The sequence below is a fragment of the Budorcas taxicolor genome, chromosome 22 (assembly GCF_023091745.1).
Source record: "Budorcas taxicolor isolate Tak-1 chromosome 22, Takin1.1, whole genome shotgun sequence".
NCBI lineage: Eukaryota > Metazoa > Chordata > Mammalia > Artiodactyla > Bovidae > Budorcas > Budorcas taxicolor.
The window spans coordinates 33,619,286-33,634,937 of record NC_068931.1 but is presented as its reverse complement, the minus strand read 5'-3'; the positions used below and the strand labels follow the sequence as shown (position 1 = coordinate 33,634,937).

The following is a 15,652-nucleotide window of genomic DNA, read 5'->3' as shown; positions in this document are numbered from 1 at the left end:
AGTGGTACCTCATTGCGGTTTTGATTTGCATTCCCCTGATGACGGATTTTAAGCATCTTTGCATAAATGTATTGACTATTTGTATAAATAACATCCTCAGAAAAATGTTTGCTCAGATTCTTTGCCCATTTTTAATTGGGTTATTTTCTTTTTGAGTTGTCAGAGGTCTTTATATATTCTAGACACAAGTCCTTCATTAAATACATGCTTTGCAAATATTTCTGCCTCTTTTTGATGGTGTCCATCAAAGCGCAAGTTTTTTATTAAATTTTTTGGTTACATTTTTAATTGATCATTATAGTAACTGACTACAGTTGCTCTTATAGTCAACAACTTTGCTGAATTCTCATTCTCTCATTTTACTGTTTTGGGGCCTATTCTTTATTCAGCTGCATCTAGTCTATCTTTTAATCCACTTGCATGACTATTTCTCATTAACTGGATCTTCCAGTTGGTTCTGTTTCTAATCTGTTCATTCTCTTTCCCTAGGGTCCTACTCTTTCAGAACTCTTTCATTTCGGTCGTTTTCAACAAACATGACATGGTCTTTTTCAGACGGTTCTATGATCTTCAGTTGCTGGGATACCTTTCTCCTGTTTGTCACACCTGCTTACGTTCCCTTATGGTGACTGCTTTCTTCACGGGCAAAATGTCTCTGCCAACTAGGTCTCCCTTCCACCCATCTCTGCAGTCTTGCAATAACTCATGAAGTTATGCATTTCATGTCCAACAGAACCGAAGTCCAAATGGTTCCTAAAATGGATAGAAATAAGCTTGCACAAACTAAAAATTTCCATGAGGGAACTTATAGTTGGGAAGGAGTTAAAGCAAATACTTTAAGGAGATCGTTTCATAGGTTGTAGCTCAAGTCCCAGAAGACAAGCAAAGCAACAACTCACATTTCAGTGCTAACGGAACTGAGAACTGTCCTTTTTCACAGACCTGACAGGACAACTTGATCCACTGTCTTGATATCAAATCTAAAAGAGGGGTAATTTAAAAGTTTACTTACCATTGGCAAAACGCTCTCCAACATAGTACTGTAATTCTTTTACATTTGTTCTCGTCTCATTTGTAGTAGGATCCACATAATCTTCAGTTGCTGTAACATTCAGAAACTGACTTTGTCGAGGGCTACATGTCAGCTCACAAAACAGGTTCACTAGGTTATAAAAACAGGATGGACATCTAAAGAAAAAGCAAACCATTCTGAATGATCTCGTGGACAACAGGGCCAGCAAAAATATGATTTAAAATACACAAAGACTATTTAAGATTTATTGTAAATCGGCAAATGGATTACCATAAGGACATATTAAACCCAGCAATTCCAAACCTAAAACCTCGTGTTAAAATAAAGACACGTCTTTAAAAACCACCCTAATTACTAACATTTGTGCTGCCCAGATGTAATTTCAAGAAACAAATGTTCTCTGAATCCTGCACTTTATAATTCGGTCATGTTTCCTGTATCTTGAAGCCAAAAGGACTTAGGACTACCATGGTGACATTCTGATTGAAAATAAAAAAGGGGGAAAATGAAATTTACACATTAGTGCTTTCATCTCGGAACCTACTGAAGGGCTCTCTTTCAAGCCCCAGATAACCTTAGGCTGTCTCTAAACTCAAGAGGATTCCCCATGATTAGAGAAGATGAAAGAACAGCAGCGGTGTTCTCCAGCTACATGCATTTCAGAAGCACCTGGTTTTCATAAGAACCACAAGCTGTCCTCTGTTAAGCTTCTCATGTTGACCAGTTATGTGGCAGAAGACCTCGGTCTTCCCCTTTAGTTCCCTGTTATCTGCAAAAGCTGGTCCTTCATCAGGCTTGCATTCTTGCAACACAACCAATCCAGACTGGCCCCCATTCTGCTCCCATGCAGATGACCACACATGACACAGAACAAGGACGGTCTGGTCTCGGCCTTCAAAGTGCCGGTCTCGTGGGACGCTCCTGGCGGTCTGGTGGTTAAGACTCCTCGCCTTCAACGTTAAGAGGCATGGGTTCTATCCCTGGTCAGGGAACTAAACTAAGATGCCACACGCTGCACGGCGAGGCCAAAAATAAAACAAAAGCCTCCAGTCTAGTGAAGGAGCAGAACACACACTGACTTGCTTTCAGGAGTCCCACGCTTTACTGTGACAGACAGGAATGACAATTACACCACTTGAACAGAAATCCCTCCTGGGGTCCACTGCTTCCTACCACTTTCCAGAAACTACAAACTTCTCTCCATGGCACTCCACTTAACTTCTACAGTCATCAGTTTGGACAGCTGCACGATATTCCATATTAGCATCTCATTGCTATTATAAATAAAGCTTTGCTGCCTCTGACAACACGGGAAATACTTGGCTATCTTTTGATGTTGATGCCCATAATGCCTCACGTAGAGTAGATGCTAAATAAATGTATTTGGCCGAATGACAGCTTCAATCTGGCTCCAGCAAGAACCATGAGATTTCCTTCCATAAGATACACTGGCCTGATTAGAGTCTCAACTCTAATGCTCTAATCAGATCTATTACTACATTGTATGTTGTCCTCACAGAACATACAGAGGGATGGTTTTCCGCTCCACAATGCCAACTGGAAATCTGGCAAGAAACAAGGATGCCCACTGGAGGCCTGTCACCTGCAGTGAGACCTGCATAGAGAAGCACGTGGCCTTCTATCCACCTGCATCGGGGGCTCACAACGTGCTGCTCGGAAGGCCACCACCAGCTCCCTCTTCTCACATTTGAAAACTGCTGGGTTAGCTTGGAGAACATCTATTACGTGGCCCTTTCACTGCCCCAGTCACAGAGAACACAGTGGACAGCAAACTAACTTTGACAAAACCAGCCGACTCTGCCAGATCAGGCTTGTGAACAGTCCCCAGAGGCAGGCTCCAATGAGGAAGAGGGAACCATGCACAAAACAGGGGAGGTAGGTGACGCAGGGGACTGTGTGGAGGAGGGTCTGGGGTCAGAGACCCGGGCAGGATCCCCGGAACCTCTCCTCTCCACCGTGCGAAGGGGCTCAAGTCTGAAAGGACCTTGACCCCAATGCAGGTCCCCTTTGGGGTGAAGACATCTCAGAAGCAAACCAAGTAGCAACTCTGAATGTAACGAGAGTGAGAACGAAGTCTGATCATTACTACTTTATCAGAAGTTCTTCTTTATCTCTGAGAAGTCCTAAGATAGCATTCTTAAAATGAAACAAAACTAACTTTTAAACCCATTTTCTCTGCATGCCTGGCGGTCAACCCACCTGGACAGAAACTGCAGAGGCAGCTGCAGGTTGTCTTTCAGTGTGTGAAGCTGCTGAACATCACAGCAAAGCCTGACATCGCCAAAGAAGAACCCTGGACAGAGCTCCTTTCGGGACAGAAAACATGAACATCAGGGTAGCCAAGTTAAATTAACACAAACGCTCCTCAAAGAGATCACTTTATGCACATCATCCTTTTTTAGGTACACAAGGGTGACACCTATTTGCAAAGTTCTTGCAGAATTCTTTTAAAAGGCGATCAAACTGGGATGACCCAGAGAGAAGATATGAGGAGGGAGGTGAGAGGGGGGCTCAGGGTTGGGAATTCATGTACACCCGTGATGGATTCATGTCAATGTAGGGCAAAACCAGTACAGTATTGTAAAGTAAAAAAATAAAATAAACACTTTTTTAAAGATAAATAAATAAATAAAAGGCAATCAAATTTCCTCTAGATAACCAGCAATTCACAAAAGTAGAGGCAGTACAGACATTTCCATTTTTTTTCTTATTGGGAAGCTCGCTCTCTTTCCTTGACTATCATTTTACCTCTTTTTCGGTTACCTGGTTATGTTTAACCAGATTGCTATTTTCTGTGAGTCACTCCAGGAAAAGTCAAATGCCTTTAAATATTGTGATGGAAGAAGCAAATAAGTCCAGAAGACCTGCTACTGTGTCAGCTGCATTTTAGATAACTGCAGCCTCTAAAGCCAGCCTTTTAACCTGGATTTTTCCAGTTCTTTTCTAATATCCCTGTGTATCAGGGATGGTAAAAGAGACAAGAAACAGATTCCTGGTGGCAGTCAAAGGTCACAGGCTCTCGGTGGAAACTGGAGGAACCTCTAAAGTGAACAGAGGACAAGCGAGTCACAGCCACGCAGCAGCCTTGTCTAGGAACAAAAGGGACTAACTCTGAGTAACTCTGAGTGTATTTTGAAGAAGCTGCAAAGAGCAACATGAGAGGTACCAAGACCACGTCCCTCAGTAGTAACCTGCTACTAGGAAACTTTATGAGCAAGGCCTAGTCAACCCCAGAAAAATGACGCCTGCAGAGTTAGTATGTTATCTTCTCTGTGCTACAGGTGAGAATCTGGGACAAGAGAAGCCCGTTCATTCCACCTCTACCCCCACCCCACGGGGAATATTTACAGTGTAACTGCAGAGGATCTCTGATTAGTGTTTCATGTTCCCAAGACTACTCACTCACCTGCACTAGGTCATAGCCATTATGTGGCAATGGATTTGGTGGCCCAGAATATCTGCAGTTGTATCTCTTATCTCCAGATGCGATTCCACACTCCCCATACCAAATGCAGGATTGTGAAAATACCTGCAAAAGTCAACAGAAAACAGTTCATTAGGGCCTCAGGGATAACACAAATTTCAACAGCGAAAAATGCCCTCATTCACAGAAGCGTCCAACAGTACCTGCCAAGCGAAGCAAAAGACAGAGGCACCAGTTAGTTGAACATTTTGAAAGCATTAATTAAACCCAAAGCTCAATGCTGGAGAAGACTCTTGAGAGTCCCTTGGACAGAAAGGCGATCAAACCAGTCAATCCTAAAGGAAATCAACCCTGAATATTCATTGGAAGGACTGGTACTGAAGATGAAGCTCCAATACTTTGGCCACCTGATATGAAGAGCTGACTTCATACTGGAAAAGACCCTGAGGCTGGGAAACAGTGAGGGCAGGAGGAGAAGTGGGAGGCAGAGGATGAGAAGGTTGGATGGCATCATCAACTCAATGGACAAGAGTCTGAACAAACTCCAGGAGACAGTGAAGGACAGGGAAGCTGAGCATGTCGCAGTCCATGGGAGCACAAAAGAGGTGGACACCACTTAGCGAATGAATACAACAAAGTCCAAAACGGACTTGTGAAGTCAATCAGCAAAGTAATAGAAATTACTTCCGTGATTTCTACTTCCTGCTACATTATTTATTAAGAGGAAGCGACAGTTCCATACAAGAATCACTATCAATCAGTGTAGACGAAAGCAAGATAGCACGTCAGTCTATGATTACTAAGGCTCTATTTTTACACATCAGGATAAGGAACTGAGTCAGGTGTAAATAATGAAAGAACAGTTCCATATCTGCTAAGGTTAATTAATATCAGCACACCATGAGTTATGTGGGAAAAAAAAACCGACCCACAAGGAGGAGGAACAGGAACGAGTACCTTGTCCTTGAGTTTAAGTAAAACGCAAGAAATGTGCATACTTTAAGGAAAATCATCTCAGAATCTTGAAAACATGTAAAACCTCTTGCATAAAGATTTCTCAAGGGCCATTCCTATTCCCCATGTGAGAGTCACATGGCATCAGAAAAGTCAGGGGGTGCACGAGTATGACTCATCTCATTAGCAAGGCCACCAAGCTCCGCCAAGCTGGCCAGGGTCACGGCTGGCATGACTGTGCAGTCAGCTGTCCTGTAGGGAAACAGCAGCTTTTGAGAAGTAACCATGGCTTCCGAGGTGCCTGATGGAAAAGCCATTTTTGAAAAATGGGCACAGATGCAAGACAGTGAACTGTCTCCAAGGACAAGGGCACGTGACCCACACACCCTGCAAGGAGCTGAGCGGCGCTGGTCCCTGATGAAAAGACACAAACCTCACAACAGGCCCTGAAAACATGGGAGGAAAAGCAGGCAGGAGATGGAGGGGTGCTGGGGGGGAAATCTAAGGGCCCACAAGACTTGTCTCTGAATTCATCCTTTCGGTATTTTAAACCAGCAATTATGGCTTACCTCAGCTTGATTCATTAAGCCATACGTTTAGGCCACGAGGGAGGGAGGGAACTTACACAAATGAGGAAGCGACAAGCATTCAGCAATGCCATGTCCCAAACCTTTGGCAAGAACTTACAAAATTCCACCATTCCTATATAAAAAGAATCATAATTTCGTCTGTAAACCCAGTGGTTCTAGGAAAAGTACTGCTCTTTCCGATTCTGGGTTTCCCACTAAAAGGCCATCATCATCCATCTACTGAAGTGTGGAAAGGCAAGTAAGCCAAGGAGGGTAACAACTACTGATATTGACCTGTAACTTACATACTAGGGACCCACCCCTTGGAATTCTCACCTCACCCCACCCCACCCCTCTTGCACAGAATTCTCAACAGACCAACAGGGCAAGCATGTGCTGGCCAAGGAGCACTCTGGCTCATCACCCGCAGGAGTGACAGGAATCCAGTCAAAAAAAACCCCCGCACCTCTCGCATGACTAACAGATGGGCATCTGGAGTCTCTGCTCCCCTTCCTCAGCACTCAGCGCTCTATGGGACAATAAAGATGACCCAATGCTCTCTGGGTCCTATTTACAAGGTCACCCTTCATAATCTACACCATCTGTTTCAAAGCAAAGGTGTTTCTACCCAGAAGCCAGAAGAGATGGGGCTGGAGAACGAGCTTGAGGGGCGGGAGGTCAGGAGTCCTGGGCCCTGATCCTTAATAAATGCTGAGCCCAGCTGCACCTGGAGCGAGTCACCCAGCTGTGCTGAGGAGGAGTCTCCCACCTCCTACTCACTCCTGACCACCCCCGACCCCGGTTACGTCACAGTTCAGGTGGGAAGACTGAACTCAGGAATAAATGAGAAAGCACTCAGAAAGCCAGAAAGCACCACCCATCAAACATAAGGAATCATTCTTCAGGTTTTCCAAGAAGTATATGGGACTTCACCAAAGAGGTTCAAAGACCTGAACAAAATAAACAAGCTGAAGCTTCTTCCGGGCCAGGAGAAAACTGGGCTTGAGTCGTTGCTCTTAGGTGTGCTTTCCCAGGTCATCTGCTTGAAGAGGCATGAACCAGAGAGGCCCAAAGGTGCTCACAGGCCACCTGCTGGGTGTCAGGCACTGCTTTAACTGCTCTCACCTTGCGAACCCAACACAACCTTACAGCATGAGCGAGAGGGCAGTGGTTTTTTTTTTCTTCTTCTTTTTTTGGTTGCACCATGCCAGGTGAGATTAGCTCCTCGAACAGGAATAGAACCCCTGCCCCCTGCAGTGGAAGCCTGGAGTCTTAACCACTGGACCACCACTGAAGACCCCAGAAGGTGCTATTATTACGCCCAATTTACAGATGAACAAACAGAAGCAGAGAGTTTGAATCCAACAGCAGCAGAGGCAGGATTCAAACCAGAACATTCTAGTTCCAGAAACAGTCTCTCAACAAGATACAATTAACCCTTTAATGAAGGTCCTTGCTCTGGCATCAGCCTCCCCCAACCCTGTGTGCAGGCACGCAACCCCCTGAGCTCACTTGCATGGCTGCACCGGTGGGGGAGGCCTCATGCCCACCTCCAGCCTCTCTCTCCGCCTCCTCTGGGCTCAACTACAGCTGAAACCCAAGCGCCTCCTTCTGCCCCAGGCCTGGCTGCTGCCACGGTCCCAAGCCTCTGCGGGGACCTCCACCACCTGGCCCTACTCTCGTCCACATGTTCAACCTCATCTCCATGTTGGTCCTTTCACCTGCTCCTCCCATAAAGGCGGTGCCATTTCCTTCCCTGCTCAAAACTCCCTTCCAGCTGCACTTTCAACCACAATAGCTAAGATGCTCACAAGGAAGCCGATCCTTCCTCCATCACCAGGCCCTCTTCACCAGGGTTCAAAGCCCAGGGTCCTCTCCCACCAGCCTCTGGGAAGCCTCCCTGGTGCAGTGTCCCCCACCCTTGCCTTCCCTGAACCCTCCCCTGGGAGCCCACAGGCCTCCTCTGTCCACCTCATCACCTCCCTCCACCTGGTCTGTTCCCATGGGCGCCACCTCCACCACCCCCACCCCTCGGCACCCGGCAGCCAGCCACTGGCTAAGGGTGCCCCCATCAGCTCAACCCCACAACAGGTCTGTGAATCTGGTACTAAAATAACACCATTTCACAGAAGAGGAAATCGAGGGTTACACAGGCAGGTAAAGTGACTCCTCTGAGGCCACATCTGAGAAATGGGAGAGCCAGGCCTGGCTGGTTTGGAAGCTGGAGCGCTTACTCCTTATGCTGTACTGGGGTCACTCCTCCGTGGACCACTGACTGGGCCGTGCTCATCTCTGCAGCCAGTCTAGAACCTAGCTGCAGTCCCAGTGACCGGAATTTCCGGTCTCCAAATGGCCAGAGCACTGCATCGGCCAGGACTTTATTAACAAAGAGGAGGGCTGCACCTTGAGATCCCTGGAAGATTCCCTGGAATGTGAGGGCGGCAGGAGCCGACACCCAGACCAAGGGCTTGGGCACAGGCCACACACCTGTCTTCCAGGGAACCACGTGATTTCCAAAGGCAAGGTGACAGGGTAAGAGCTGCCTTTACTGATACAAGAACACCTGTTGCTGCTTCATACCCATACTCCCCTGGAAGGGCAGATCCTGCTGATACTGAAAGTCACCAAGGTTTGAGTTCTGCCAGGACTCCAAGGGGGGCTTCCCTGCTGGCTCAGAGGTAAAGAATCCGCATGCAATGCAGGAGATTCAAGTTCAATCCCTGGGTCGGGAAGATCACCTGGAGAAGGGCATGGCAACCCACTCCAGTATTCTTGCCTGGGGAATCCCGTGGACACACACACACACAGCTCCTAGGGCACCAGACCACATGTGAGCTCAGCACTGGGGATGGTTGGTGGTGGCTGCATGACACATGATATACCTAATGTTCCTGACTGTACTTTAAAACTGTGAACTTTATGTGTATTTCGACATAAAACATGAGCTCAGATGTCCTTCACCACTTAAGAGAAAAGTCCAGTGGCAAGGACTGCAGAGAGCATGTTCTTGGTTATAGTGAGATTAAAACAGAGTAGAGTGACCATCAGTTGAAACATCATGGGTCTGAATGTCACTAACACACCCAGCATCTCTAGTAATAAGTGTTGCAAAAGCTCCACTGACCAGGGCAGTGGGGTAGGGTTGGGGGGGACAAGCCCAAAGAAGGATAATTCTTCCCAGTTCATCTCATGGGCACTGACCAGTCTCTTACAGGGTGACTCGTGACCACAAGAACTATCTTATTTAAGCATTTAAACATTTGACCTATTCCTAAGAAGTAAAAAATAAATGATCATAGATTTTAATTACAGAATACCCACCGATCACAATTACTCAGACATCACAAGTATACGTGAGATAACAGGGGGCGCCCCCCTCAGCTCTCGACCCCTATCCCATTCCTCAGGTTTAACAAATGTTGATGTATTAGATCCTGGTCTTCCAGGCTTTCAATTTCCACCAATAGGCAAACCTATATAGCACCTATGCAAACACAAGTGAATTCACTTTTAAACACATATTCTCAAGCAAATCTCGATTACCCTCCATGACTGGCTCTACTTGAACTAACTGTATTTATCCTGGTCCCCAAGGACAGACTCTAGCCCTTGTCTGCTGTCCCTTGTTTTCTCCACAGATTTCAGTCTCCCCCTAGCCCCCACATCTTGGGACAGCCTCCCTTTTTACAAGCCTCACCCAAGACTCTACAGTCTATGGGGTCAAAAAGAGTCGGACATGACTGAGCGACTAGCACACACACACACGTGTTTATCTGGCTGAACTGGGTCTTAGTTTCGGCTCATAGGATCTTTGTCGCAGCATTTGGACTCTTTAGTTGCAGTACTTGGGGTTTCCTTCCCTGACCAGGGATGGAACCCAGGCCCCCTGCATTGGGAGCACAGAATCTTAGCCATTGGACCACCCAGGGAAGTTCCTAAACTTTTCCTAAGAGAGCCAGATACCGTATTAAATATGGTAGGCTTGTGAGCCCAAAGGTGTCTGTGGTACATACTCAATCTTCTCTGCTGTAACTCAAAAGTAACCACAAACAACAGGTAAAACATGGGCATGGGTGTGTCCACAACTAATTTGCAGGCTCCTGCTCCAGGATGAAACAGAATTCATATATTTATGAGAATGGAGAAGTTGTGTATGTGGGCAGAGGTTGCAAGAGTATTTTCTTGCTGGTGTCTTGACTCCCCTGTAAGACTGTAGAATCCTAAAGGGCAGAGCTTGGGGGTTATACTTCCTCTGAAATCTTAGTATCTCATCCAGTGCTCCCTGATTCAGAAAACATCCAAACGTACATGAGTTAAAGGAGCTTGACTGGATTATGTAAGAAGTGACTTTGGCTTTAACGCAGAATTTAGTACAAGGCTAGGATGTCTCTACTTTTAAAGGTTAGGCTATATGACTATTTCACAACATGTTCTAAAATTTAATTAATGGATATGTGACTGCATAGGGAAGTATCTTTCAATAATAATAGGAATAACTCAGGACAGTTTAAAAAAAAAATGCCCCTGCTGCTATATGTCAGCAACTCTGGCAGACTCTAATTGGGAGCTCCATGAAAGCACATCTCATCACATGGAGAAGCTCTGATCATCAGCAACAGAATCCTATACTTTAGGCTATTAAGTAACTCATGTTCAGTTGCTCACTGAACATCAACCGGGTTCTGGGCATAAAGCTGAGTGAGTTCTCCTTCCCCGCCTGGGTTCTTTATCAGACACCCCATGGAGTATCATCGCAGACTTTTACAGGTAAGAAAACTAGAGCTCAGAGAGGATTCTCCAAGGTCACCTGGCTGGTGAGTAACAAAAGCAATAATGAGAACCAAGGTTTTGAATGCTAAGGTAGGCATACTCCCTCCCATCCCCCCACCATGCCCATCCCACAGCTGCTGCACTCTTCGAACTCCAGCTCGGCTTGTACACTGATGTATCCTTAGATTGTGACAACATGCCAGGGATGCGCTGGCCCGTCCACTACCATGCCCTTCCTGCTACACAGGACTGTTCACTTGCATAACTAATGACCACCCTTTACGTACAACTCCAGGGAGCTGTCAAGTCCTGACTCACTTCCTCAGGATCCAGGACTGTCCCCAGCCCCATGCCTGTAACCTGGCCAGCCCACGCAGGTGGAGTGCAGGGCCTGGTCCCTTCACCTCTGCTGATGTCCTGGATGAGGAAAGCTCCAGGAGACATGCCCAGCTTCAGCTCTGCTGAGAGCTGGAATACCAGGGCTGGTCTGGCCAGTCAGGACAACCCAGGACAAGGGTGGAGGGGGTGGCCTGGAGAATGCTGTCCAGAGATTAAGCTTTGTATCCTTTGGAGTCAGGTAGGCAGATCAAATAAATATGACAGGACACGTGGGGTGGAGGCTGGACTGGTCTGACTTTCACTGACACAACTCTCTGGAATTCTGTTTTATAGCCAATCTGGGATAAACATATCCACATAACAAATGATAATTTGTGTGAGCACCAGGCATGCCTTCAGATGGGTATTTAAGATACATTTTAGAGTTAGATGGGTTCAGCCAGTCTTCACTTTATAGATAAGCCCTGGGCTTGCAGTTTAACTGACTTGCTCAAGGTTATACTACTAGTTTAGTCTTAGATAAGCTCCAGCACCTACGAGTTTGAAAAATAATTCAATAGCCACAAGATCAAATAAAACCCTGAAAGTGGATGGGGTTTTTTTCCCCCTAAGGAATGTTTGCACAAGGTGACAAATGAACCAAGGGTTGGGCCAGCAGGCTAAATCCACTCCTGATCTATCACTGGCTTTTGGAGAACCCACACTGGAGCCAGGAACAGGCTGTGAACGTTATTGGCCAAGTGGAACATCTGCTGAACTTTAAATATGAATCATCTAGTAGGCAGAGTTGTTAACCCATTTTATAGAGGAGGCAGCTGCCTTGCCCAAAACCACTCCTGGTAAGAGGAAGCATCAAGATCTGTACCAGGTCTTTTAATGCCAAGTCTTGTGCTAGGCTGTAAATGCTTCCCCGGTGGATCAGGTGGTAAACAAACCACCTGCCACGCAGGAAACAGAGATTCGATTCCTGGGTCAGGAATATCCCCTGGAGATGGAAATGGCAACCCACTCCAGTCTTCTTGCCTGGGAAATCCCACAGACAGAGGAGCCTGGTAGGTACAGTTCATGGGGTCTCAAAGACACAATTTAGTGACTAAACAACAACAAAACACCAAAAGCTGCTGCAGCCATTTAAATAAAGGTTTAGAACTTCAGAGAGAAGGCATTCTAGCTGGGAATAACAATGTTATAGATGATGAAGCTTCTGAAGTGGACCTTGGAATATGGGCAGGGTTTTGACAGCACTTTGTTTATTTAGCTAGAGAGCTAGCACCCTTCACAGAGCTGTGGGTGAGAAGAGCAGACGAAGCACCCGAGATCAGGTTAGAGATGGCCCACTCTAGGCTTCCGGACAGGTAACGTGTCATCCATTAACACCCTGACAAGGGTCCCTTTTAGGAATGGAAGGAAGGGAAGGGTTACCCAGGAAAAAGAGTTCTTTGTTCTGGGTAATATGACAAACACTGAAGGAATACAAAGACCTATTCAGCTAGTTGTCTTCTTTTTAACCACTTGCTAATCATAACAATAATTTTTAAAAACTCATTTCCCTTGATTACTTATGTTAGTAAAATAATTGATCACAACATCAATCAAGGAATGGGGGAGACTGGGAAAGATTACCTACATTCGCTCCCATTTCAGAGGCTTATTCTTCAATGCTCTCAGGCTGAAAGATGAATCCATTCCTGATCTCCTTTGGAAAAACAGTTTTAATGGCTTAATTCCTACCTAGGCCTCATTATGGTCTCTCTCCTGACTGTAATTTTTTAAAGTTTTTTTTTTTTTTTCTCTTGAGGAACTTGGACCATAATGAGGCCTAGGTAGGAATTAAGCCATTAAAACTGTTTTTCCTAAGGAGATCAGGAATGGGTTCATCTTTCAGCCTGAGGGAGCCAATCTTAAATACAACAGAAGTGTTTCCAATTCATATTCACAAACCTTCTCAAGGCTTCCAGGCGTTTTGCAAGCCACTTGTGACCAACCTCTGACCTACCCCAGAAGTCCTAGGAGGAGAGGCACTGATGGATTTCAGAGATAAGTTAAAGCTACTTAACCAGAAGCCTGCCTGTTAGATCCTGACCTAAAACCGAAAGGAAACCGAACAGCTGTATTTTCAAAGCAAATAACTGCTACCATTTTCTGAGTTTTTACTACTGTGATGAGGCCCCTCCACACATGTTACTTAAGAATCCCAATAATCCTATGACGTGTTGTTTATCTTCAGTAAAAGTTCGGCTTGGAAGAGTAATGAGCCCAAAGCCACAGAGCTAGCAGGTGGTCTACAGGTTGATCCCATTTCAAACCACCTCCCGAAAACCTACTTTTCTCTGCCTCTCCTCCCCACCAGGCACCAGACATGTGCTCTTCCAGAAGCCCACACAGCTGGCCAACCCCGTCCACCCCATCGCAGGAGGCCCTTCCCAGGTCAGCCTCACCCAACCCCTGCTGAGAACGATATGGTTCAAAGAGAGGTTTTTCTAGTGCAGGGAACCCCTTCATCAGCCTTCCCCTGTGACTCACTACACTCTCATCATAGACACACGCCTATGAGTGGGCACCGGGGCTAGGGATTCCCACTGGACCTCGTTTAATCAGCACTAGATCCTTAGACATCCCCCACAACATCCAACCACAGTTTTCAAGGAGAAAACTGTAGATACACAAATAGCAGTGAGGTGCTCACGCCCAAGGCTACCAAAGCAAGGGAAAGCAGACCCAAGGGGCCAGGACTGGGAGTTCCAGGCCCATCCTCTCCAGGCCTAGGTTTGTGACAAGGCGAAATTCAATTGACCCCCCCACCTGCGGGCCTCCGTCCCCATGGATGTAAAGGGAGCGGATAAGAAGTAACTTGCCTTTTCTGGAAGACCAAGTTGCCTTACGTGAAGCACTCAGGTGAGTTCCGATTTGGTGCCGGACCAACCTCTATTTACCTCCCCACTCTCCTTCATCTTTAGGGGAGAAGTCGGATCTCCTAAACAAATGTATAAAGAATTCCTGTACAAATGGCAGAATGAAGGGGTTGGGGAGGCAGGATAAAATGATAAGAATCCTATCCCTTTCTACCCATTTTCTTCCTCCCTTCTTGATCCCACATCCTAAACCCAGAAATCAGATGACCACGGATGAAATGAGTTCAAAACAGGCCAGACAGGCAGCCCCCAGCTGCCACCGTCCTCCAGACCACTGGGAAGAGGACGCGGCCGGAGAAAGGCACCGGAGTCGCGGCACAGACCGCCGCCCTCCCCGACTCGCGGCCCCACCACGTCCCCCACAGCTCGCCCGGGTCGCCGGCGGCCACTCACCTGCGCCGGGCAGAACAGCAGCAGGAGGAGGCCGAGGGCTGGGCCGCGCAGGCTCATGCTGCCGCGGCGACGGGCTGCGGAGGTCGGACAGACTTGGCTCGCAGGCTCGGCTCGGCGCCCCGGGCTGCCTCCGGCTCCCGCGCCGGCGGAGGGAGAAAACCCGGCAGCGGCTGCGGAGGGATGCGCGCGCAGGTCAGGAAGGACGAAGGCGTCGTCGGCTCCTCCCACTTCTGGGTGGAACCGTCCACGCCAAGAACCTGTCCTGGGGCGGGGCCGGAGCCGGTGAGGGCGGGAAAGAGGCGGGGCTAGTGGGGCCCGGACCGCTTCTTGTCACAGCCGCTTCCCAGTCCCCGTCTGCACTAATTCCGCCTCAGCCGGGGCGTGGGGCCAGGAACTAAGAGACCCGGGTAGAGCTGAACATTTGGAATCCGACCTGGGAAGGATATTTCTGGGGTTGTCGCAACAGTGTGTGGTTTGATGCTTGAACTCCTTTCTCCCCTTTTGGTCATTCCTCGATTGGAAATGGAAGGGCGAGGTTTTAGCAAATCGGGGTGCGTGGGGACAGTTTTCCCAATTAAGATCCCACTTCTAAGCGGACCCAATTGGCACCCCAAGCAAGTTCTCTTTCCAAACCCAGTTCCCCGAAAGGAATCGGTGCCTAGGCACTTCTAGCAAAGCTGGGGGCGGCACCACGCGGTGGCCTGACAGTGTTGTGATCCGAGAGCTGAGCGGGCGGAGCGTGGCAGTGGCCGATGCGATGCCTCAGAGCCGCCCAATCTCTGTTTTCTGTTCGCTCAGCCCACTTTTGAAAAAAGTTCTAGAACCACACCATCTGCTGGCGGAGCAGAGCGTGGCAGGGAACCAGCCCGCTGGAGAAGAGACACCTCCACAACCACCCTTGGGGAAGTTTGACGCAAAGGTGGGACCAGAGTCCGTAAGTTCTAGGTGAAGTAACACAGAGATAAAGAAGCATCTTCGTTTTTGAGCCTTATACTTTTTTTGATCTGACACTTCTTTTTGTTATATGCACTTCTGGTATCATTTCCCCTCAGATGTTATTATTAAGATCACTCAAAAGCATCAGTCATTTCCATTTTGAAGTTAGGAAAATGGATCCCTCCTCCCCACAGTGGAAGCCAGTGTACAATGAAAAGACTAAATACACGTCTGTAGCAATGATCAAAGCCAATGGAGGTAGGACCATGATCAGGTAATGTTCTCATCCTTATTCTACAAG

General features: G+C 47.3%; 1 protein-coding gene across 1 annotated transcript in view; it reads right to left on the bottom strand.

Annotated features, from left to right (window-relative positions):
* Positions 1-14,564, bottom strand: part of LOC128067388 (NPC intracellular cholesterol transporter 1) — a 43,948-nt gene extending 29,384 nt beyond the window's left edge. Inside the window, exons 1-4 of the mRNA XM_052660397.1 lie at positions 14,416-14,564; positions 4,461-4,583; positions 3,254-3,360; positions 1,013-1,188 (exon numbers count right to left, since the gene is read on the bottom strand). Coding sequence (XP_052516357.1) covers positions 1,013-1,188; positions 3,254-3,360; positions 4,461-4,583; positions 14,416-14,472 — 463 coding nt within the window. The 5' untranslated portion in view covers positions 14,473-14,564. The remainder of the gene's footprint in view (positions 1-1,012; positions 1,189-3,253; positions 3,361-4,460; positions 4,584-14,415) is intronic.
* Positions 14,565-15,652: the final 1,088 nt, after the last annotated feature.